The 26,187-nt window shown below is 37.3% G+C and overlaps 1 protein-coding gene across 1 annotated transcript in view; it reads left to right on the forward strand.

Moving 5' to 3' along the window:
- Positions 1-26,187, forward strand: part of LOC125256188 (inactive N-acetylated-alpha-linked acidic dipeptidase-like protein 2) — a 386,031-nt gene that overhangs the window by 321,730 nt on the left and 38,114 nt on the right. Inside the window, 1 exon segment of the mRNA XM_048171943.1 lies at positions 493-588. Coding sequence (XP_048027900.1) covers positions 493-588 — 96 coding nt within the window.

Below are 26,187 nucleotides of genomic sequence, written 5' to 3' on the forward strand. Positions count from 1 at the left end.
TTTCATTACCTACAGGGATACAGCAGCTCACAGAATCCTATGTGATTTTACACTAATTAAGCAAAGGGTAAACAATAATAACAATAAACATAAAACAAAAAGCTAGTTCCTCCTGACTAGTTTCTCCAAATGAAGCACAGTTTTGCACCACTCAGATTGAGGACATCATTTCTATAAAAAAAAAAAAAAAAAAATGAAAATGAAAATGGTCAAAAATGACCGAAAAGCCATCAATTATTTCACACTGAATAAAATAATCAGCCAACTGTATTCCAGCCAGCAAATGGTCAGTGCTACCTGTTTGTTTTACAGTCATCCTTGTTAGACAGGAAACTTGACTTTAAAAGACATGTTCAAGGATCTTCTACTCCAATATTTCTATTTCAGATGTGTATTATGATGACAGTTAAACCTACCTTTGTTGACAGCCTTGTATGGGTGTATGTTTTAATTTTTGATTCTTCATGTTTTTTGTCTCCTTTTTAAACCTAGAGAGCATTTTTTCTCTCTGAGGCCTTTTTCCCTCCTGAGTCTTCATTAGGAGAGACCTTGGATCCAGCCTTCAAACTCCATGAGACTATTGCCAAGGTAAGACTATCCTCCTCCTTTCACTACAAAAGTCCAATAGTGATTATTTTGTTTGTTTGTTTGTTGTTGGCTGGCTGGTTCGTCAGGTACTGCAGTGTTGTACGCCTATAATTGTCATTAGGATTTCGTTTTGAGTGGAAGACTTTCTTGCTCAGCTTTCAAGTGTTAATTGCACAGCTACAAAAATCATAACTCAAGAGACAAATGCAGTGAGAAAACAAAACAAATAACTTCAAAAGTCATATTTTCTGGTTATTGGAAGCTTGTTTATGCTAAATCTTTTGCATTTTTCAAGTTTATGCAAATAAACAAACCTTTTTCTTAGTCTCTGCTTTAATTCCTTTAAGATATGAATTTTTAACCTGAACATTCTGTTCTCCAAACTCTATTCTCTCAATAAATGTATGCATTTTGATGCATTTTGATGGCAGGGTTGAAAGTTTGAATTTGTTTAGTAATTTTATTACTAATTTTATTATTAATTTTATTTTATGTGTGATAATTTATGAGCACTACATTAAAATAATATAAAGAAAGATGTCACTTATCAATGGTAAAATTTAAATCTATTCTATTTATTTTGGTGTCTGCAATGCAAAAGCCACTGCTTCTAAACCTTGAAAATGCGTAGACAACATGAATTCTGATTTGCTGTTACTTGTGTTGAATTTAGGTTTAAATTAAATTTGTTTAAAAATTCAGGAATTGATTGGATCACAAAATGGGCATTTACAATCCAGACTGAATGTGTTTTGGCTAATAGCTATTTGGCTAATGATCAATGTTATCCAGGAACTCACGCAGTTTAAGCAACTTAGTAATTTGTTGCACAGAAAGAGGAAGTGAAGATAATGAAGTCAGACATTTTTTATGCACTGATTAATCATTCACATTAAGTGAGGAATGTGTATGAAGAAAGTCAATTTCCATTGACATCCATTGATGTCCATTTGCAAAGTATTGCTCATTGGAGAGCTTGTCCAATCATCATATGGAGAAGTGAGTCTTCCAGACAGGACAAAAATATAGTGACCCAGTGTCCGGCGCTCTCCTGGGTCACGTTATGAAACCCCAGAAGTGTTTCAATCCACAGACACTGATTGCATGGCTTCTGACAGCCTGTTCCCCACCCCGGCACTCTGTAGAGGAACAGCACGCATGCTTAGATTCAACAACAAACCCTGTGAAAATGTTATGAAATATAGATGAAACAGGCTGAAGATTTTATAAACATTTTTCTCTCTCTCTCTCTGCCAGTTATGGCCACAGCATTAACGGCAGAAAGAAATATGAGCATCATTAAAGTTCCTCATCACAGTCAAGGAGATATTGTTCTGCACCATGAATTATTCAGGCCGCTTGAAGACACACTGGCAATGACACAAAGAGTTGTGGGACAACAGTGCATGCTACAATAGATGAAAGGCTCTCAAAGTGTCCGTTCATTGTCTTGTCTCCTCTAACTACACATACAAAACAATATATACAGGAACATTAGATACGGCGTCTGCAGAATCTGAGAAGGTAAATATTTAGTGTGGTTTTGAATTCAGTGAGCAGTTTTGGAAGTGTCAAAATATCATATTTCTCAGAACAATGGGCAGAAAGGTTGGGAAACTTCCCTGAATAACAAAACAAGATAGAAAGGGTAAGATCTCAGGTTGTGAAAAGCATACAAAGACACACACACTCTCACACACTCGTGTCAGATTTGCAGATTCGGGGTGCTGTCCTAGGGAAGGACTCCAAGCTCAGAATTTGGCCCGAATCCAGTGTTTTTTTTTGTTTTTTTTTTAGAGTGATGAGCTGGGGTGGTGGAGGGATGCTTGAAAACTGTCGTGGGAGAGGTAGGTCAGCTATGACCACTGACCGGTGAAGTGAATAACACTGATTATCTCTTCATCACGGCACCTGTTAGTGGGTGGGATATATTAGGCAGCAAGTGAATATTTTGTCCTCAAAGTTGATGTGTTAGAAGCAGGAAAAATGGGCAGGCATAAGGATTTGAGCGAGTTTGATAAGGGCCAAATTGTGATGACTAAACGACTAGGTCAGAGCTTCTCCAAAACTGCAGCTCTTGTGGGGTGTTCCCGGTCTGCTGTGGTCAGTAACTATCAAAAGTGGTCCAAGGAAGGAGCAGTGGTGAACCGGCGACAGTGTCATGGGTGACCAAGGCTGGCCCGTGTGGTCTGACCCAACAAGACGATCTACTGTAGCTCAAATGCTTAAGAAGTTATTGCTGGTTCTGATAGAAAGGTGTCAGAATACACAGTGCATTGCAGTTTGTTGCGTATGGGGCTGCATTGCCGCAGACCAGTCAGGGTGCCCATGCTGACCCCTGTCCACCACCGAAAGCGCCAACAGTGGGCACTGGACCACGGAGCAATGGAAGAAGGTGGCCTAGTCTGATGAATCACGTTTTCTTTTACATCACGTGGATGGCCGAGTGCATGTGCCTCGCTTACCTGGGGAACACATGGCACCAGGATGCACTATGGGAAGAAGGCAAGCCGGCGGAGACAGTGTGATGCTTTGGGCCAATGTTCTGCTGGGAAACCTTGGGTCCTGCTATCCATGTGGATGTTACTTTGACACGTACCACCTACCCAAGCATTGTTGCAGACCATGTACACCCTTTCATGGAAATGGTATTCCCTGGTGGCCTCTTTCAGCAGGATTTTTGTCAGATCCATTACCAAGAGTTTAGCATGGTAATGGATATAACAATGTTATGCCAGGTACAGACTACACAATATCAGCCCCATTTTGGCATGATCTGTTTGACCTAGGGTGTCATGATGATTCATAAATGACAATGGGTGTTAGGACGCAAAAAAAAAATCTTTTTATCTCATATAGTGTGTCATAGTGGACTACAACCAACACCACATCTACAAAGCTTCACAACGTCAAAACAGAAAACTAGCATGTTTAATATTTTTCAATCCTGAGTTCTGTCACATCTATGATGTTGACCAATAGGAGCACAGAAACTAATCTGTACACAGCTTTCAAACATGGCAAATGAAAGAGATATGATTGTATTGGTTCTGCTAGGTGGAATTGTGCAATGGAGGAAAGGTTTGTGAAGCTATGGCAACAATAGTACTGCCTTAATGATGTTTCCTCGAGGGACTACAATGACAGTGAAAAAAGATAAATGCTGGTGAATGATTGCTGAGGCATTACAGAAACCCAGTAAGTACTGGAATTAGCATTAAGCTAATACACCACTTCGGTAGCCTGTTTGTTTACGTTCTTGCTTCCATAAGTCAGACCTAGTTCCGCCTACTTGATGACATCACGCACTTTGTTAAAGATGGCAAGTGATGATTGCTCGTGAAGCAACATGTAGTCTGACATGTTTCTTGTCTACAACACAACAAGAATTTTCTGCTGCTGCTGATATTTCTGCTGCTGTTGATTATTGCAGCTGATGATGATTATTGCAGCTGATGTTGATTATTGCTGCTGTTGCTGATATTGTTGCTGCTGTTGATTATTGCTGCTGCCACACAGCAAGTTACAGAGACTTGCTACTGCCTATATATAGACACGCTGCTGTGAGCATGTAAGACATGCTGCTGCTGCACAAATAGCATATATAAAATTACCCATAGCAGATCCATGCAGGTGGAGCTGGGGAAGGTGGGGGGCTTTCAGAGGAACTCTGTAAGTGTGCTGCAAATTGTTACAGCAAACATTGACCAGCTATTTAAATATTAAGTTAAATTAATTATTAAAATCATTGGCTACAAATGCAACAGGAACCAGTCAGTGTATTTAACAATGTGATTGTCAGCAGGTTGCTTTAAGGACCTGCATCATTTTGAGTTTAATGACAGAACTTGGCATTTCATGTTTCATGTAATAAATGAATTGGGGAATTCTGTGTTTAATACAAGTTAAGCTCAATCAACAGCTCTTGGGGCGTAATGTTTCTTTAATGAAATGTCTCTTTTCCTTAAAACAAACAGAAATCTACTTTTCATGAATTTAAAATTAGCACTCCATCAATAAGACACATGGCATTTTGAGTCAGTTAATTGATTCTTTGATTAATTCAATGTGATTCTGACAATTTAACTCATACTGTACATTTAAAAAGTCATTTGTAAATGCATGCAGCGATGTGTTGATACAATGAAATATTCTTTGGTGAATACAAAAGGAAGGATACCTGATTGTTAATAATTCATAGTTCTGTCATGTATCTTATAGAGCATAAAAAATTAGATTTATTCTGCCAACATGCAGAACTTTCACACTTACAGTCACCTAATCCTCTAGAGGACGTCTTGTATAAATATGCCCTACTTTCCAAACAGTATGAGTTCTTAGTCACATTGGCCCTGTAATGATGCCGTGAGGGTTGCCGTTTTCTGCCTGCCATGAGCTCAGGCGTGACTCTTAAGCCAATATTAATGAATGCTAATGCCTCTTGAGAGTTTCCTTAATATCACGTGACCTGTAGTCACCTGCCAGCCTTTCCCAAGTTGGCGGTCCAGTGAAATAACAGCTACCGACATCGTTAGTTTGGTGATCCAGATTTCATACGAAAACTAAACTCAAGTAGCCCCCCGATGCCAGCTTAAATCGGTGGAGGCAGACGTGAATTGATGGGGTGTGAGAGTTGGGTACCGGCGCTGTCTGATAGTCTCCAGCTGCGGTACAAGCACACTTGAAATCCCCAGGTCCCTCTGTAAGGCTAGCGCTGTTGTATCTGTGGTGTCACGCTTCTCTACGCCTCCAGGTCCCATAGGACCTCGGGCTCGGGCCGAACTCTCTTTTTCTGCAGGCTGAGGAGCCTTGGGAGTTCGTTCCACGAAGCTTATCACATCCTCTGCTCATTTTTCAACCCCACCTCTACAACCACAGCTGGGCTGGGTTGACGGGGAGGACAGAGGGGCCGAGTAGTACTTGAGTCAGTTCCACACAGCCTGGCATGGAAGCCTGGCATCGATCATTTGCGCCACAGGTATGCATACACTCCATCACCCCCACAGGGCCCACATGCAGCATTCCAACCCTCTAGGGCTCAGAGCCTCTGTGCTGACTACCTAGAGCACTGCTTTAAAGATCTACATCTAAAGTCGCTCATTCCCTTAATAGGATAGTTTGCCCTCCTTTTAGAATTGCAGATCCATTTGCAATACTGTAGCGCTGTAAAAAAAAATGTATTGCCTTGGTCCCATTTTCACACTTTTTTATGTTATAAACAAGACAATGCCAAGTCTGGCTATGCACAAGTTGTAGAAACTCTACACTGTAAAAACAACAGCAAAGTGTGTATGTGTGTGCATTTATGTATGTATATATATATGAGTGCTGTCAATCGCTTAAATAATTAACTCGATTAATCACAATTTTTTTTCTGTAATTAATCGCAATTAAAAACACTTAAGTTTTCATACGTTTTTAATATATTTTATAATGTAATAATTTCACAGTTAATCTCCAAATTAAAACAACATAAAGAAACAACATGAAGGCAGTATATTTTAAATACTTGTTTAATGGCATTTTTTTATGAATGAAGGCCGCTATCTCTGATACTAATACTGCTGCTGATGTCTCGATGAAATTGATTTTTTTTCCCCAATTTAAACATGAATTATAGCCATTCAACATTACAGTGTAATTGAAAGCTAAATCATTTTTTTTTTTACATTTATTAGGCTTCAAAAATATAACTTTTAATTTAAGTGAACTTAGAACAATCCTCACATAAACCCATAATAAATGTCATATTTACATGGTCCTTTTCTACCTGTCTAACAGATCGGAAAAATACAGAAATTTAATAAAGTTACCAAACAGTCTGCGCTGCACAATTTATAGCCTAAATTAAATATAGATAATCATTATTAAAGCTACAAAAGTTCTTTAGTCAAGAGCAGTGAGGAATTTTCTCTGTTAGCCTTTGTTCTTTCATTATCTCCAATGAGAGACGGCATTAGTGGTTGCTGTCACTTTAAGAGCTGCCGCTGCTGCACATGACGCAGATCTCACACGCGTCCCCCTTTCTTTTCTCTTTACATTCATTTAAAGCTTTATTTAACTCATTCAAGGCTGCTCTTGAGGATACTCGACAAAACAGATATTTTTGGCATTACTGTGCATGTTATTGTTCGTTCAAGCGTGACAGAGAACTGGATTCTGGCGATTCGATGGCACTCGTCTTTCTGTGCATTGTGTGTGTGACAGGACATTCACAGACAGTGCATTCTCTTTTTCTCTTTTGGCGCGTTTAAATGCTTTAAAAGCATTTGCATGAATAAGAGCGTGATCATATATTGTAATGCTAGCCAAAAAACAGGCGCTGCGTTAATTGCATTAATATTTTTAAAGTGTAAAATGGGGAAACATTTTTTTAAAAACTATTAATTGGTTAACTCTACTGTTACATTACAATATGTGTTGAAAAAGCACAAATGCTAAAGTATAATGGTACAAAATACAGTTCTTTAAATGACATTCCCAGAAGTTCCCGTATGAAGCATCACATCTGATTATATTTTATTTAAATGGTTTCTTATTTACACTACTGCTAAAAAGTTTGGTGTCGGTAAGTTCCATCACAGGAATAAATTACTTTTTAAAATATATTCAAATAGAGAACTGTTATTTTAAAATGTAATATTACTTCGCAATATCACTATTTATTTATTTATTTATTAATCAAATAAATGCAGCTGTGATGAGCATAGACCTCAAACATATTTTTAAAAGCTTACTGATCCCAAACTTTTAAACTTTTGTATGTTCAATTTTTTCCATTATTATTTATTAAATTATTATATATATATAAATTGTTTATAAATTAATGTGTATTGCCCTGATGGGGCATTTGTGTTTGCGTGAATGATCCTGCCCCTTAGTCTATATGAGATAACTATATTTCCTGATTGGATGATTAAGTGAAATTAGACTTACCACATGCATACCACATACTTTAACTGATATCCTCATACATGCGTGCAGTGCATAACGGGTAACATCTGATTGTTTGACAGTTCACTGTTCATCTCACCTGGATAACAACTGTGTTAAATGCAAGTGTCTCAAGTGAAGTTTTCTAGAATAGACCTTTGAGTATGATGCCCAGCGGAGCATTCACTAATGGAAAGATTGCAGATGTACTTGTAAGAAATGTGCCTCTGTTCTAGGCAGAACTTACAATAGAGATGGACTCATGCCACCCAGAGATTCTTTCAAAATTAACCTGCCATGCGTCGCTTGCCCTGGGATTCAGTCAACCAGAAACGGCGGAGAGTAGGAAGCATGAGAGAACACAAGCTGCCAGAGAGAGGAAGCTGTGAGGTTGAGAGCAGCTGCTGGTGTGATTGAATGTCCCAGGACAGCCATTGTTATGTGTCAGATGGAAACAGTGGTGGCGGTGAAGACTGAAGGCTTGGTATTGTACTCTGACAGGCTGAGTGACACTAGCCGGGCAGGGGAAGAAGGGTGAACGAAAGATTCTGCCAGCTTTGCTTACATGGCACCTGGAAGGGGCAGAAATCTGATGATGGACTCCGCGGGGAACGTCTACCTGAGAAGCATCTCAATTTACATTTCCTGCCCTTGAATCAACTCATCTGTTAAAGGGTGTCCAGAGATCCCCATCCAGAGACCTTCAGACGAACGAGTTATGAATGAGTGTGGGTGTTTCATTTGGGAATGACTTATGGATCGCATTGTTCTGAGTCCATCAGCACTAATGCGGTGGCACGGGATCATCAGCTGTCTATTGTCGGAATTCACCCTCATTTCAGTTCCTAATGTTTTAGCCTTTTAATTGCTTAAATGGACCATCTGCTCTATGCAGTTGTAATAAAATGAATTCACCATTTGGAGGATAAAGAATCACAGAAGAATTGCCCGAGAAAGCTCTTTTTTTTTTTTCCTAATATAAGGTCTGAAATGATAAGATAGCACTAATTTCCCAGAAATTACTGGCTTTGACATATCTTATAGAATTAGAATAGCAAAAGATTTTGAATTGAACTTCAATTAAGCCGTGCTATTGAGAATTCTGTGTTTTTAAAACACTAGATATATAAAGAGGAAAAAGATCTGGAAGGAAAAAGTGGACTTTCACAGAAAATGAATATTCTGTCATCATTTACTCACTGGGTCCAATGGGGTGGTTTTGGACCCAACTGTCTAACAATATGGACAATAACAGTTTATCAGAATATCTTCTTTTGTGAGATTTTCATCTTTAAACACCAATAGTGTGAATACAGAGAGAGATGTTTTTCTGGTTCTTTAGAAAAGGCCACCATAAGTTAATGAATTACATATGGAAAGGCTGCAGCACAGGACATTTCAAAGCTCATTGGGATGATTTAATCATGAAAGACAATGTGCCAACTCAAGTCCACTGCCCTGAGCCTCAGCTTTGCCGTCCCTGTATAGCTGCATTCACTCCATTTGTAACAGATGTGGCTTTTGTCCACAGGGATGAGAGACAGGGCGTGAGATACTGAGGGATGAGGTGATGAGGTAATGGAAAGATCCCAACACTGCTTAACACCTCAGTCGGTCGGTATCTTCTGTCCTGCTCTGCTGTTTTGAACTGGGCTTTTATTATTTCCAGGAGACAGAAATCACAAATAAGATCTCTTTAGTATCTCAATCGAAATTTAAGTAATAATTTGTTGAAAATGGTAGCTTGACAGAGTCATTCGCCATTCTGTAAAACAGTGTTAATTTTGGCAGCCATTTTTGATTTAGTCTTAGTCTTTATCTTCAGACGAAAATGCTCCTTAGTCTTAGTCACATTTTAGTAATTTTTGTCTTTCATATTTTAGTCTAGTTTTAGTCGACGAAAAGTCATTACAAAAGTTTTTTACAAGTTTTAGTCATTACTTTTAGTCAAGCTACAGTTACCAACATTAATTTTGATAGCTATTTTATATGTAGTCTTTAGACAAAATAGTCATTATAATTTTTGTCTTTACACCAATTCATTTAAGCTTATGAAAAATTTCAATCAAGGTAACAGGCTGTATTGACTTTGCACTCTTAGCAGTAGCACTTGTGCAATTCTACATATCCTCTTTCAGTGTTTCTCAAACTTTTTAGTGTCGTACCCCCCTGAGGGATTAAACATCCTTCTGCGTACCCTCTCTTTTCCACTTAGACTGCAGTTACACCTTTTCCATTAAGGGACAATATTTGCCCTCTTAAATCGATTTTTAATAAATTCAATGATAAAAACGAAGTGATTCTTTGTAATATTAAATTAAAACCACCAGTAGGTGGCGGTAAGTCACTGTCTTTATGAGTGAATTATCAAGTCATTCATTCTTTCATTATCAAAGCCAGCGGCTGTATTTATGAATGAATCATTGAATCATTCATTTTTTTAATCTTAAATCTCTATGCAGTGGTAAATCCCCACTTTCACAAAGGTATATTGTTGAGAACAGCACTAATGTAGCGCGATTTGCTGGCGTGGATGCAGTCAGTTTTGACCGCGAAATATGAAGTAATTTGACTGAATGTTGTATATTTACAGCATTGTACCTGCTAGAAATACATGTTCAGTTTTCATGTTATTTTAAGGTGGAGTAGAATAAAATGAATGGCAAAACTCAACATTTTGTTTGCGTACGTCAGTTTGAGAGCCACTGCTGGATATCAGCCTACACTTTGGTCGCAGATTTAGTCAGCAAAATAGCAGTGCAATTTAGACCGACCGAATGACACTTTAATTTAAGTAGAAAATCTCAAATAAGGATCTCTGAACTCCAGCTTACCTGTCTGTGTTTTCAGATCATCCGCGCTTCTTCCTTAGTTTAGAGAGAGTGCGTGTGCATGGTTGCCAGATTGCAAAGATTAAGTAAAACGTGTTCTTTTAACAGAAAAGCTCTGATTGGGGTTTAAATTCTGAAAATCTGGCAACAGTAAGCATGAACGCTTGTAAAAACAGTCTGTAATGTTTTGTCTCCTTTATTCGACAAAAAAAAAAAGAGTGATTTTGGTAAAGTTTTTAGTCTTTTAGCCAAATTTCAGTCTCGTCTTTTTTCGTCGACGATATTGCGTATGTTATTTTAGTCACAGTTTTCGTTTAATGACATTGGTTTCGTCTCTCATCGTCTCGTCTTAGTCATGGAAAACGAAAATTTTTTTGTCATAGTTTTCGTTAACGATATTAACACTGCTGTAAAATATCTATAATTTTGCCACATGCCAAAAATAAAGTTGTAGCTTTAATTCATGAGCACTTTTGGTATTGAAAATTCCCACCACAGTTTTATGTCCACAGATTCATGAAAATAATAATGAAAATTCAAACTTTTTTGGTATAAAATGGCAGAATCTTTGTCCCATTAGGGCAAATGTTCAAGCATTTTATATGCATGCCATTATTTGACAAATACAGGTTGACTGGAAATTAAGTACAACAATATTCTGCTCACAAGTGACATTTTAAAGGACATTGGGGACAAAATTCCAGTCCCCACAAAGAAAACAGCTTATAATGTTTATAAATTAATTTAAAATAAATCAACCCCTGAGTAATACAAGTTTCTTCTGGGATGCCATTTAGATTCTTGTATGATACAAATATGCAATGTATTTATTTGAAGTTCCCTTCGGGATGTTTAATAATACCTAGTCACTGTCGCAAACCATCTCAGTAAACATACTGTAGACTACGGCTGTCTCTCGTGTAGACAGGCACAAAGCGTCTTTCACTCAGGTGCTCTGGGTTCTGTTAACATGGGACATCTGCTCTCCTTGACCACTTTTGCTGTCATTAATTGGTTTCTCAGTCAGGGCGACTCTGAATAGTTAGACACACAAAGGAATTTCACACTTGACTGTGCTTTTCCCTCTTTTGTACAAATAAATTGTTGACCTGCAGATGAACTGGATGTGTTAAACGTTTCTTTTATAAATATGAATGTTTTTTTTTTCTTTGGAAGTTTATGAAAGGGCAAATTACTGGACTTTCAAAATTTTCATCTGGGAATGTCATTTTCATCTTTCATCTGTTTACCTTAAACTTTTAAATGTATTGAAATGGATGTTTTACAGTATAGCTAATCTAGACCAATTGGAGAATTCTGCATTTTCGCTGTCACTGGTGGATCAAGAAACGCAGACATTTCCACTTTATCTCCACAATCGAGGCGTGTTATTGGTTCCCTCCACCTTCTCTACACCCCAACAACACTGGCAGCATATCAGGAAGAGTTTATCGGCGCCTAATATATAACATGACGAGATGTCAAGGAGTAATTTTCCCAGACACTCCTGGGTTTAACTCCGTGTTTGGATGGCGCTCTCTCAGAGATACTCTTTTATCACCTGGCTTACACAATTGGCGTCTCATTGTATGAGAGCTGACGTGAGTGTCGTTTGACACGCATTTTAACAGGGGAGTGTAATTTGTCCATAGAGCGAAAGCTGTCCGAGTGTCTCTGCTTCACATTGGCTGGTTCGTCCCAAGCGTGGTGAGGACTCTTAGCTCATCCATCACTGCTGCTGATTAAAAAGCCCTCTGTACTTTTGAGGCCTTTTTGCTGAAACTTTGAAAACTTAAAATCGAGACAGCAAAACATCTGGGATTCTGCCTGACACTTTCTGAGGACAAATTTGAGCATGTTATTGCCCTGACTGCCCCCATTTCACCTTATTTCCTTTCCAAAAAGTTGGTTTATGGATCTTAAATGCATTTGTATATTTGTATATAGGAATTTTATGTATTACATAATAATATTTAATAGATTGAGAGATAGATTGAGAGATCTATTGAAATGCTAAAATGTGAGAGTCACCAGACCCCAGAAGGTTCTGTGCCAAAATTGACTGGTACTTGGTACTTCACCTTCACTAAAGCCCCAGTTCTAGCAGAAGAAAAGTAGCCCCAAAGCATGATGTTACCACCACCATGCTTCACTGTGGGTATGGTGTTCTTTTGCTGATGTGCTGTGGTGTTTTTACGCCAAATATACCTTTTATAATTTTGGCAAAAAGGTTCAATCTTGGACTCATCAGACCATAACACATTTCCCACATGGTTTTGGGAGGCTGGATATATGTTTTTGCAAAGTTTAAAGGTGCCCTAGATTCAAAATTTGAATTTACCTCGGCATAGTTGAATAACAAGAGTTCAGTACATGGAAAAGACATACACTGAGTTTCAAACTCCATTGCTTTCTCTTTCTTATGTAAATCTCATTTGTTTAAAAGACTTCCGGAAAACACGCGGATCTCAACATAACACCAACTGTTACGTAACGGTCGGGGTGTACGCCCCAATATTTGCATATGCCAGCCCATGTTCCCAACATTATGAAAGGCATTAGACAAGGGCAGCCAGTAACGTCTGGGTCTGCACAGGTGAATCAACAGACTAGGTAAGCAAGAACAACAGCGAAAATGGCAGATGGAGCAATAATAACTGACATGATCCATGATAGCATGATATTTTTAGTGATATTTGTAAATTGTCTATCTAAATGTTTCGTTAGCATGTTGCTAATGTACTGTTAAATGAGGTTAAAGTTACCATCGTTTCTTACTGAATTCATGGAGACAAGAGCCGTCGCTATTTTAATTTCTAAACACTTGCAGTCTGTATAATTCATAAACACAACTTCATTCTTTATAAATCTCTCCAACAGTGTAGCATTAGCCGTTAGCCACGGAGCACAGCCTCAAACTCATAGAGAATCAAATATAAACATCAAGATAAATACTTTACTCACAACACTCAATTCGTAGCATGCATACAGCTTGCATGACGAACATCTTGTAAAGATCCATTTGAGGGTTATATTAGCTGTGTGAACTTTGTAAATGTGCTGTAATATAAACGAGAGCTCGTGTGGCAGGGAGCACGCGAATTAAAGGGGCGGCGCGCTGAAAAAATCAGTGCATAGTTAATGATGCCCCAAAATAGGCAGTTAAAAAAATTTATTTAAAAAAATCTATGGGGTATTTTGAGCTGAAACTTCACAGACACATTCAGGGGACACCTTAGACTTATATTACATCTTGTGAAAAAGCATTCTTGGGCACCTTTAACTTGATTTGAATGTTTTGCTCAGAAAAGGCTTGCGTCTTCTTGCCACCCTGCCCCATATCCCAGACAGATGGAGAATATGGGAGATAGTTGTCATATGTAGGGAGCAACCACTGTAGGCCACTTAAATGCCTTCCTGACCAGTTTTCTCTTTGTCTTCTCATCAGTTTTGGAAGGACTCTCTGTTCTTGATAATACTACTGTTGTGCAATACTTTCTCCACTTGTTGATGGCTGTCTTCACACCATGGTATATCTAATGCCTTGGGGTTATTATTAGGGGCCAAACACTGAAGGTGCGTAGGCACCTATTCTATCCGTTGGCGTTCTTATTATTATTCTTCCGTTTCCGCTCTGGAAGTCTATGGTAGCCCACAGAACCGCTTGTGGGAAACTTCTGAAATTTGGCACACAGTTAGAGGCTAGTCTGAACTGTGTCCATAGCAAATGTGGAATCTCTAACTCAATCCCTCTAATGCCACCAGCTGTCCAAATTTTCACTCACGTTTATGCTCATAGCTTTTGAACTATAAGGGCTAGAAACAAAATTTTTTTCCTCGGATTCCTTGGCCAAGACAATTCCAATCGAATGTCATTGTCATTGTCTATGTCATCATCTGTCATGAACGTTTTCCCACCATTTAGATTTTTCAGAAAAACCTTCTGTTTTGAACTCCTCCTAGGCCGTTGCTCCGATTTTCATGAAAATGGAATCATATTTCGACCATGTCAACAAAAAGTTATGGAATTCAAGTCGATTTCTCAAACCATTTTCGGAAAACGCACAAACCAATTTTAAGTAGCACTTGTGAAAATAGACATAAGGCTATATCTCTGCAATGCTTTATCGTATTCGGACCAAACTTGGTACGTGTCACAAGCATGACCTGAGGCAACATGCAGCGTTTTGGGACAGCGCCACCTACTGGTCTGGAGATACAAAAAATGGCTATTTTTGCTTATAACTTCTGAAGGGTTTGTCCAAAAATCTGGACTCGTTAGATTCGGGGTGTCATACCGAGTCGAATGATATCCAATTTTGTCGGTCATTTTGGCCATCGGCCATTTTGAATTTTGTGCTAAAATGCTGTGTTTTATGAACACATAAGCGTATCGTTACAAAACTCAGTATGGGTCATCAGCACAGTGCCCTGAAGGAGCCTGAGAAGTTTCAGACCAGCACCACCTAGTGGAGAAAAAAAAATATTTATATGCTTATAACTTTGGATGTGGTTGAGTTATTTTCACAGGAGTCATCTACTTAGACTCCTGAATCCTTGCCGAGTCCAGCGATACCAAACATGCCTTATGGTTTGTGCAATGTTGTGATTTAGCACTTAAAAAACTTTTGCGGATATCTTTGAAACCGCTAGTCCGATCGAGACGAAACCAGCATAGGAAACACAGATCCATATTTGGTTAACTAAACGCTAATACCCAAATGTCAAAATGTTGATAGGAAGTGGCAAAAAAATCAAATCAAAGTCGCCCATTGGTAATTTTTTATGTTCTCATACATATAATCTGTAAAGCCGTGGTCACATTAGACTTTGAACGTGCAAAATTTCTTCAGATGCTGTAACGGTCGTGATATGACGTCACGGTCTACAGCGTCTTTTTTATAAACATGAATTCAATACGTAACTTAAAGTAATGCATTCAAAATGTAAAAATATAGAACCTACTCAACTTTACTGCAAAAATATTATTCTTTTAATTCAGCCTAGAGGTCATGCCGTGACGAATCGATCTTCCTACTGGTCACAGGTCTTCACGTGATGCGAATTCGCAGGTTAGAGTTCACCAAACTTTAACTTTAGAAAGCAGCGAAATGCGAAATTTTTCGTACGAGCTTGCGTTTCCGGTCTGACGCATTCGCATGCGTTTGAATGGAAGTCAATGGAACGAAAAGTGCAGTGTGACCACACCTTAACTCTAAAATGAAATATTTTCACCAAATTTGACACACATGTATGGGCTCACTCTGACGACACATAAAAAAAAGTGGTGGGATTGTGCCTCTTGGTGGCACTGTAATTGAACAAAACATGAAATTTTATGAGTGCATTGATGTACCATTACTAAACTCAGTATAAGCCATCAGCACCATGCTCTGAAGGTACTTAAAAAGTTTTGAGACAGCGCCTCCTTGTGGTGAAATGTTATAATGATTTTTTTTTTTTTTTAAATGCTTATAGCTTTATATAAATATCATATCTTTAGACCATGCCTGCAAAATGTTATGGATTTCGTGTTGTTAGACAAAACCGTTTTCGTATACCACAGCAACGAAGTAGAGGCTTCATGCCAAAATGACTCTTGAGGCTGTAGCTCTGCAGTGCTTTGATATATTGACACCAAACTTCGCGAGTGTCATTGCCACCTCACTCTGACCATACCCCATTAATTTGGTCACAGTGCCACCTATTGGTCGAAAGTGATAAACCAGTAAACTGTATTTATGATTTTTCAGTTATTTTTGGTGTAAATGATCTTAATAGGTCTCTAATAGGCACTTGCTCACTATTGCAGTTGGTCTGATGCTCCCAAACATGTTGGTATGACTTGTTGTGCCTTCTTTGTGCTTGGCCCCGTAATTGCTGCTTGCTGCTATATTTATTTTTTGTAGCTCTCACCTGAGCAATATCTTTCAACAAAGAATGCTTCATGAATGCCACTGATGCTTCATAAGCTCTTTGTGGCCTATGGCTCTTGCAGTAGTAGTAATAGCATACAGTATATATTTTATACTAGTAATTATATATATACTACTTGTATAAGTGACATTTTATCATAAACAGAAAAATATAACAGAAGAAAAAAATTCAAACAATATTGACAGTTCTGGCATGCAGTTCTGGCTAGAGGGACCTTAACAATTGTCAGCATAGTAATGTTATTACTGTTGACAAGCAAGTTCAGTTTCAATGCTGTTTACAAGCAGAAACTCAGGAAACCTCACTTGACCTTCATACTGAGTAGTTCTGGTTTGAAATGTCATTTTCAACTTTTTTCGGGGGCTTTTTCAAATGGAACCACATAGCATTGCATCTTGTATTTTGTCAGGTCTACCAATATTTTTTTTTTCATCCTGTATAAATAATTTCTGAGCAGAGAAGCCCTTTGAAGCAGGATAAACTAGAACTTTTCTGTCTTTTTTCTGCTGTCCTTTTTTACTTTGTTAGTCATTTTGGAAATGGACCCTGTAGTGTTTTTTGAAGTCCCACAAAAGCCAATTAAGCGCATATGATATGCATCTATAATGAAGCAAAATGGCACGTAATTTGAAGTTGTTAGAAAACAAATGCAAATCTAAAATGCAGTCATGAGTGTATGCTATCCGTGTACTCCGTAGGGAGAGCGGTTTCTCACTGTCTTTACAGCTTTGAGGCATGCACAATTTCTGAGAACGTCAGTAATTAAAAATTAACACATCACAACACACCGAGCCAGCTAATCTGTGCCTTTGTAACAGATTATTTTTGGTATCACGTTTACCATTTTACCCTATAGTGAAACAGGCACCATCTGTGTTCTAGGCATACTGTCTTATACACATTATAGGCTAATTATATTATGTTATATTGAGTAGGGTCACAGCAGTTATAATAATGAGGGTTGGTTTATGCTTTTACCATAGAATATTCTATATTTGTAACAAAGATTATCATAACTTTTAAAGGCCCTTGCCTTAATGCCCCTACCTCCCACCCAAAACCTTTACAAATTATTCCTAAAGCCATGGTTTTGAGAAATAAATCGTACATTAATTTTATCAGCAAACCTCAAAGTGCATTTCATCCTTTTAATTTCAAATTATTTTCATAAGAAGGTGAATAGCAGTTCTGGCATTTAAGCACCTGTCTTTTCCTGAGCTTTAAAGAACAGTTATCACAGGCATGTCAATTTAATTCTGAGAAAGCTATTAACATTGCTTTAACATCACATCCTATTGATGTGTCCTCACAGTGCATCAGTACGAAAGAATTTATTCAGTATTACTGAATTTCTTGGCACAGGGTTCATAATTTCTGGTTCATCATATTTAGTGCACTGTAAAATGTTTATTGTCAAATTAACAGTAACTTACTTGGCAACAGTTATCCAGTAGTTGCTGTATTTCATACCACAGTAAAATTACCGTAAAAATAACTACAGTACTTTTAAGCATAATGTAAAATAAAACACAGTATTATATTGTTATTATTATTATTATTATTTATTTTTATTTTTTATTTTACTGTTACATATCTAATAACATAAGTTATTGCTTCACATCAACAGCTTTATTCTGGTGTCATCTTTTACATTTCATAGCTGAACTTCAATAGAATATACAGATTTTCCAGCATGTTCACCATATTTCATCAATGAACAAAATACACAGTAACACATTGTGCCAGTGGAATATAACTGTTGGAAATGTAAAAATAAAAGTTTGAAGAGTTAAAGTACTTAATAAACCAGCAAATAAATATATATCATCTTAAAATGTTTAAAACCACATTATGGATTGTGACAAATCTTCCCGCCTGGACGATGGTCCAGCTGGTCTCTGCCAGTGCCGCTGGCACTGAAAAGTGCTAGTTAGTGCAGTCTAAATGTGAAATGAACACCCGCTCTGGACATTTATTAACTCAAACGTATTTATACCTTAATTGCAAATAACACTGGTACAAAACAAAACAGGCGATTATATTTATAAATGTACATCCCGCACATGCAGCTGACATAGACCACACTTTCAATAGACTCAAAAAAGAGATGTCACTGTCTGAATCGGTGTATAACAAATAATTTACTCAGAACACCTCTGAAATGAGAACGTAAGTGTGCTTACCCCATTTAGCAAAAGTGGTTAGTAAGATTTAGCCTTAATAAAAATAAGTATTTTCAGGTTATTAACTAACCATCAGTTAGTTATACTGGAGTGAGGTGAAACCAGAACAAAGCAAGTTGCTGTTAGCTAGGTGCATTCAATTGTATATGGTAGGAAAATTTGATTATTAGTTACATTAACTTTTTAATTTTTTTATTTTTTTTATTTAACCTTTATTTTTCCAGGAAGGTCCCATTGAGATAAAAAGAAATCTCTTCTTCCAGGGAGTCCTGGCCAAGATGGCCGTATTAAAATTTTCACATAATTACAAAACACATAACAAATTCCAAACAGATAAGGTAAAAACAATAACATTAATCATATATCACCAAATTAATTAAAACAGCCACACACTTCATTCAATTTACATCGCAATATATTCTTAAACACATTCAAAGAAGGAATTCTTTCTAGTTGAGCATTAATTTGAAATTCATTCCACAGCCAAGGAGCAAAGTAGGAGAAAGCTGATTTTCCATGTTCTGAGTGTATCCTAGGTACTTCTAATTTAATGCCAATCGATGATCTAGTGCTATAGTTCTTTTTATACAGGCATAAAAGCCTAGTAATGTAATTTGGCAGCATACCCAACAATGCCTTTACTGTAAATACTAATATATGTGATTTCCTTCTTTGATGTAAAGAGGTCCAACCTACACGGTTATTAACAAACAATGATGTGTACGTGAACAAGCATTTGTTATAAAACGCAACGCAGCATGATAAATGCAATCTAATCTTTTTAATAAATATATAGAAGCATGCATATAAATAATATCACCATAATCTAAAATGGGTAAAAAAGTACTGTGAATAATTTTCTTTCTAGCTCCAAAGGAGAAACATTTTTTTGCCGAAAGAGAAAGCCCAATCTTGGTTGTAATCTTTTTACTAAGTAATCAATATGAACATCAAATGCCAACTTCTCGTCTATCCATATTCCCAGATATTTGTAGGTTGTTACTCTCTCTATCTGCACGTCATCAGCAGTAAGAATAGTCGGAGCGGTGATCATGGAACGACTACGTGAAAAAACAATGTACTTAGTTTTATTCACATTTAAAATTAATTTTAATTTCAATAAATTATGTTGAAGAGTATTAAAAGAATCCTGTAACATTTCAATAGCTTGTGAAAGAGAGGCTGCAGCTGAATAAATTATTGTATCGTCAGCATAAAAGTGTAACTTTGCGGATTTTATTCCCTGCCCTAATTCATTTATAAAAATAGAAAAAAGAAGTGGTGCCAGTAAAGAACCTCGCGGGACACCCTTCTCAACTGTTAACACGGATGAAACATAATTATCTATAGCAACACATTGCGTTCGACCAAATAAATAATTTTGACACCAACTCAAGGCTGAGTTACAGAGGCCTATACTTTTAAGCCTCTGCAACAGTAAGCCATGATCCACTAAATCAAACGCTTTTGTCAAAACGACAAACAAGGCCGCACAATGCTGTCTCTCATCGAGAGCGGTGATTAAATCATTAGTAACAAGTGTAGTAGCTGTTATCGTACTATGGCCCGCTCGAAATCCTGACTGAAAAGCGTTTAAAATATTTCGACTAGCAAGGTATTCTTTCATTTGATCATTTACTATAGATTCAAAAACTTTTGCTAAAACCGTAATTTAGAAATAGGGCGATAATTATTCAAATCAGAGGGATCTCCTCCTTTTAATAATGGCATAACCATAGCTGATTTCCAAGATGTTGGAATTACATTTGTGGATAGACTCAAATTAAAAATTGATGCAATAGGTTCAGCAATAATATCTGCAGACATCTTTAAAAAAACTGGTTCAATTTTATCAAATCCACCTGATTTCTTACAGTCTAAATTTGAAAGTAACTTATAGACTTCGGTGGACAATATAGGGGTAAAAGAAAATAAATCTGATTTATTATGATTTGTCGTCTCATCAATTTCCTGTTCATCAGTGATCAACGAATTATTGGTATGCTTTAATTAATTTTAATTAATGCTTTAATTAATGCTTTAATTAATGCTTTTTTAATACTGATTATGCCTATAAATTATTATTATTATTATTATTATTATTATTATTATTATTATATACCAAAATAATTTTCAGGACTAGCAAAGAAGCATCTTCTCTTACAAAGCTATGAAATCACAGATTTTCTTTGCAAAGAGGGCAAGAAAGGATTACAGTGAGAGTGGCAGGTAATTTATTGTCAGTATTGGGCCTGCAGATCACGTGGCTAGGGTACTTTTTACTGTTTGTGTCTATGTCTTACTGTTTATGACTATGTCTGTCAGCCACCACTGAAGACCATTTTTGACCCAGGAAAAACCCTGTTAAGGTGTCATATTTACAGTGTAATTATACGTGTACTAAGTTATATTAATTAACAACATGTACTTACTATAGGCTTAGGATTAGTATTAGGGATTGGTTTAAGTTAGTTGCATATAATTATGCATAATTTACTGCTGTTACTACAGTAGGTACATGTACAGTATCTCACAGAAGTGAATACACCCCTCACATTTTTGTAAATATTTTATTATATCTTTTCATATTACAACACTGAAGAAATGACACTTTGCTACAATGTTAAGTAGTGAGTGTACAGCTTGTATAACAGTGTAAATTTGCTGTCCCCTCAAAGTAACTCAACACACAGCCATTAATGTCTAAACCGATGTCCACAAAAGTGAGTACACCCCTAAGTGAAAATGTCCAAATTGGGCCCAATTAGCCATTTTCTCTCCCCGGTGTCATGTGACTCATTAGTGTTACAAGGTCTCAGGTGTGAATGGGGAGCAGGTGTGTTAAATTTGGTGTTATCGCTCTCACTCTCTCATACTGGTCACTGGAAATTCAACATGGCACCTCATGGCAAAGAACTCTCTGAGGATCTGAAAAAAATAAAAAAAAAATGTTGCTCTACATAAAGATGGCGTAGGCTATAAGAAGATTGCCAAGACCCTGAAACTGAGCTGCAGCACGGTGGCTAAGACCATACAGCGGTTTAACAGGACAGGTTCCACTCAGAACAAGCCTTGCCATGGTCGACCAAAGAAGTTGAGTGCACATGCTCAGCATCATATCCAGAGGTTATGTTTGGGAAATAGACATATGAGTGCTGTCAGCATTGCTGCAGAGGTAGAAGGGGTGGGGGGTCAGCCTGTCAGTGTTTAGACCATAGGCCGCACACTGCATCAAATTGGTCTGCATGGCTGTTGTCCCAGAAGGAAGCCTCTTCTAAAGAAGAAGACAAGCAGACTAAGAACATGGAATACTGGAACCATGATAAATGAAGAAGATAAATGTATTTGGTTCAGATGGTGTCAGGCGTGTGTGGCAGCAACCAGCTGAGGAGTACAAAGACAAGTGTGTCTTGCCTACAGTCAAGCATGGTGGTGGGAGTGTCATGTACTGGGGCTGCATGAGTGCTGCCAGCATTAGGGAGCTACAGTTCATTGAGGGAACTATGAATGAGCAGAGCATGATCCCCTCCCTTCGGAGACTGGACCGCAGGACAGTATTCCTACATGATAAACACACCCCAAACACACCTCCAAGATGACCACTGCCTTGCTAAAGAAGCTGAGGGTAAAGGTGATGGACTGGCCAAGCATGTCTCCAGACCTAAACCCTATTGAGCATCTGTGGGGCATCCTCAAACGGAAGGTGGAGGAGCGCAAGGTCTCTAACATCCACCAGCTCCATGATGTAGTCATGGAGGAGTGAAAGAGGACTCCAGTGGCAACCAGTGAAGTTCTGGTGAACCCCATGCCCAAGAGGGTTAAGGCAGTGCTGGAAAATAATGGTGGCCACACAAAATATTGACACTTTGGGCCCAATTTGGGCATTTTCACTTAGGGGTGTACTCACTTTTGTGGACCAGCGGTTTAGACATTAATGGATGTGTTGAGTTATTTTGAGGGGACAGCAAATTTACACTGTTATACAAGCTGTACACTCACTACTTTACATTGTAGCAAAGTGTCATTTCTTCAGTGTTGTCACATGAAAAGATATAATAAAATATTTACAAAAATGTGAGGGGTGTATTCACTTTTGTGAGATACTGTAACGTAAAGTACAAGGACACTGTAAAATAAAGTGTTACAAAATATTTTTTGCTTGTTTGTTTGTTTGTTTTTGTTTCGGTTTGGTTTCAAGTCAGCCAGTATTTCATCTGTTTGGATTATGTCTCTGCTAAATAAATGATAAAAAGCAAACAATGTTTTTTTTTTTTTTTTTTTTTTTTTTTCAGTTTGAGCAATAAATTTATTATTATTATTTCTGAGAAATGCCTAAGAAAGGTATATTAAAACTGTGTATATTGTTCATAAACAAGGGCATTAACTCCCTCGGGTCGGCGGTCACGCCGGCGCTACCACCGCGTTTTTTTTTTCTTACCAGTGTGAAAGATACTCAAAATACTCTTGTCAATGTTGCACATACAATTAAGAGCTATACACCATTTTAATCTGTGGAATATCTTCTTTTATTTGTGTACACTCAGAGTAAAAACAAAATGTTGTGCTTTTTGTAAAATAAAGAAAACTAACATGATGCGTGATCTCTCGTCTCCATCTGAACGAACTCCAATCTGATAGTTCTCAGAAAATTAACTGTAACTTAGTGAATACTAATGACACAAAAATGAGACTTATGTCTAATAATACATTGAAATGTCAGGTACAAACGTACAATGCTCTAATTAGCTTTTAATAATCAAAAACATGCTTGCAGAATGGGAAAATTGCGAACTTGTAAGTTGAAATGAAACTTTGCTAGCAGGAAGCTTAATTGGTTCCAGCATCTGGCAGATGTTTGTCATGAATTAATCTCTCCTCAGTTTACTGTTCAGTAAACACACACGCACACACACCTACACACTTTTCGCTGGTCACTTCTGCACTCTTTCAGTCAAGACCTTCATTGTGTGTTTGTTTAAATTTTGACTGGCTGAATAAAACATTACTTAAGCTCCTTTTCAATGCCCTCTAATTACCCATTTACATATGAAATCACAGAGCTTCAATTCATAGGTGACAATTTTCATAATCTGTCAGTTCCTAGCCAAACGAAGGCTTAACGGCTGAATTCATGCACAACAGCATGGATGAATTACCCGCCAGTACAACAGGCTCAAAACAAACATGCTTCTGCTGTTTACAGCTTGATGATCATTCTGGTCATTGAGAATTTAAGATAATGTAAAGCAAATGTCTCATACACCCTTAAGACTCGTAATACACAATAATGCATGTCACTAAGTCCCTGTATAATAATTGGTATGTAAGTGGCTTTCATAAGTTTATATATTGATTATTCAAGATCATACTCTCATACCCAAAGTAAGCATGTTTTATGTTCACATTAGACTCTTTCTACCTGCATATTGAGATGTTTTTTGTTCACAGTTAACTCTTGACACACAATACCATCTGGAAGCTTAATGACTGAAGCAGAAGGCTGCTTGATGAGAGATTTGTCTTCCCAGACATATTGCAGAAATAAATTTGACTGACACAGGTCATTAAGGCATTGATTCATTAAATGCCATGTGGTCAGATTTTGAGTTTTAGTGCTTCATTGCTGTGCAAATCTTTAAGAGCTGCTTGAATTGTGAGGGTCAGTGAGGCTGTTCTTTCATAGGAAACAATGAAAGGGGAAGCTCTAGAAGCATCTGTCATGTTGGCTCTTTGTATAGAGAATCAAAGTGTTACTTTTTGTATATTATTTATAAAATACTATAATATTGTAACAGAGTTTGTATATACGAGAACAAGGACGCAGGAACTGTGGAACGTTCAACACACTTTAATACAAAATAAACAAATACAAAACTAAAGTAAAATGGCGGCAGTCCCGCACGGACGACTGCAGCAAACACAAACATTATAAAAACATAACAAATCCAGGCCTGGTCCTCTCTCGTCTTTCACTGTCATCGCTCCTCCTTTTATGCTCCTCCGGAGCTCCTCCATGAGAGATACGAGACCAGTGCAGTGCGCAGGTGGCGCTCCTTAGCAATCACGCCAGCGACCTTGTGCCATTCTCTCCTGGCTCTCGCCCCGCCCTGCTTGTCACAAATGTGTTTACAGATATTTAGGAAACATGCTAAGTTCACATACTTGTTTCTCAAAAAAACAAGGTTATAGCCAGTTGTTTTACTTTGAAATATGCGTTCCGTGCCTGAATGTCTGTTTTTGTTTTGGTCTGTGTGACTCTGCCCACTGCCAATTTACCCAATAGTATTTCAATACCTCAGGTTGCCAGTTGGCGGAAAACACAGTCTATTGCAGCCATGGAAGTCAACAAACAAACAAGATCAGATTTATTGTAGAACTTTTTTCAGTTGGTCAGAACAAAAGTAGCAGACATGTTACATGTTCAGATGACATTTTCCGGTAAAACTTATTATTTTGGTCATACTTCCAAGACGTAGTATCTGTAATTCCGAAGTACAGTATCCACCCCGGTATTGACAGCCTACACATACTCCTTAAAACATCAGATTCATCCATGCTCAAAACACAAACACCAAACCATGAACATAAAGAACTGAAGGGCTTAAATATGCAAGATAATGAACTGAATGCAAACAGGTGTGATCTAATTAATCATATAGTGAATAACCGTGGAAACTAACTAGTGGTGGGAAAATGAGACAAAGGAAAACTAACAAGAAAACTAAGGCAGTTAAAACAGGAACAGAACACAGTGAAAATGAAACCAAAACTGAGCATAACTGTTACAATTCAATAACATGCCAAAACTACTCCAAGAGTTGTCATGATTGAATATGAATTTTTGGAAGATCATCTGTTTAGCTTCAACTCTCACATCTTAAGCGAGTCAGTCGCTGACAATATTAACAATGACTGGATTATGTAGTATACAACAATATATATTTTTTTTCATTTTTTCTTCTTCAAAAACATTGTTAGTGCATTATAAATATCTTGCAGTGTTTTTTTTCCCATATATTTTTGTCAACAGTATGTTTTAATTCAAATGATTTAACTGTCATCATAATGCACATTTTCATCTGATCTTTGTTATCATTGACAAAATAATAATACAAATTTCCATCACTAATTTCATTAATTAGATTAAAACAAATCTCAGCACTGTGTCAATTAAGATGATTTACATTTACATGGATTTTTTAACGTCATCATTTTAAATTAAATTTTAAAAAAAGTTGCGTCACCTTAAAGGAACTTGGGACTCACATTTTTAATTTTTAGACTTTTAAACTTAGTGACTTCCTAACCTTGGGGCATCTTATTTGGAATACTTCGTGAGACCTGATTAATATAATTTCCTGGCTTTATTAGAGTCTGAAGCTATTAAATGATGTGGGTCCTCCAGCATATTATAGACAGGGCTCTCTCTATTTGTTCTTAGGATCACAGTCAAAAAAATAGGAGCACCTTCTGATCAATGACAGAAATTAATCTTGATATTTGAGTCATCTTTTATGTCATTATTAAAATTTGTTCAAAATTTTTAATTGAAACAATAAATTCAGTTAGAATAGTAAGACACAATCAGGCAGAATAAGTTACCAATCAAATGAAATCAACAAAAATTCATCTTTTCACTGAAGAGGTGGCAAAGAAGGACACAAAATAGACATTTGATGCTGTTTTACTCACCACCTGCGGTTCCGACTCATGAC

Source organism: Megalobrama amblycephala, linkage group LG21 (genome assembly GCF_018812025.1).
Source record: "Megalobrama amblycephala isolate DHTTF-2021 linkage group LG21, ASM1881202v1, whole genome shotgun sequence".
Classification (NCBI taxonomy): Eukaryota; Metazoa; Chordata; class Actinopteri; order Cypriniformes; family Xenocyprididae; genus Megalobrama; species Megalobrama amblycephala.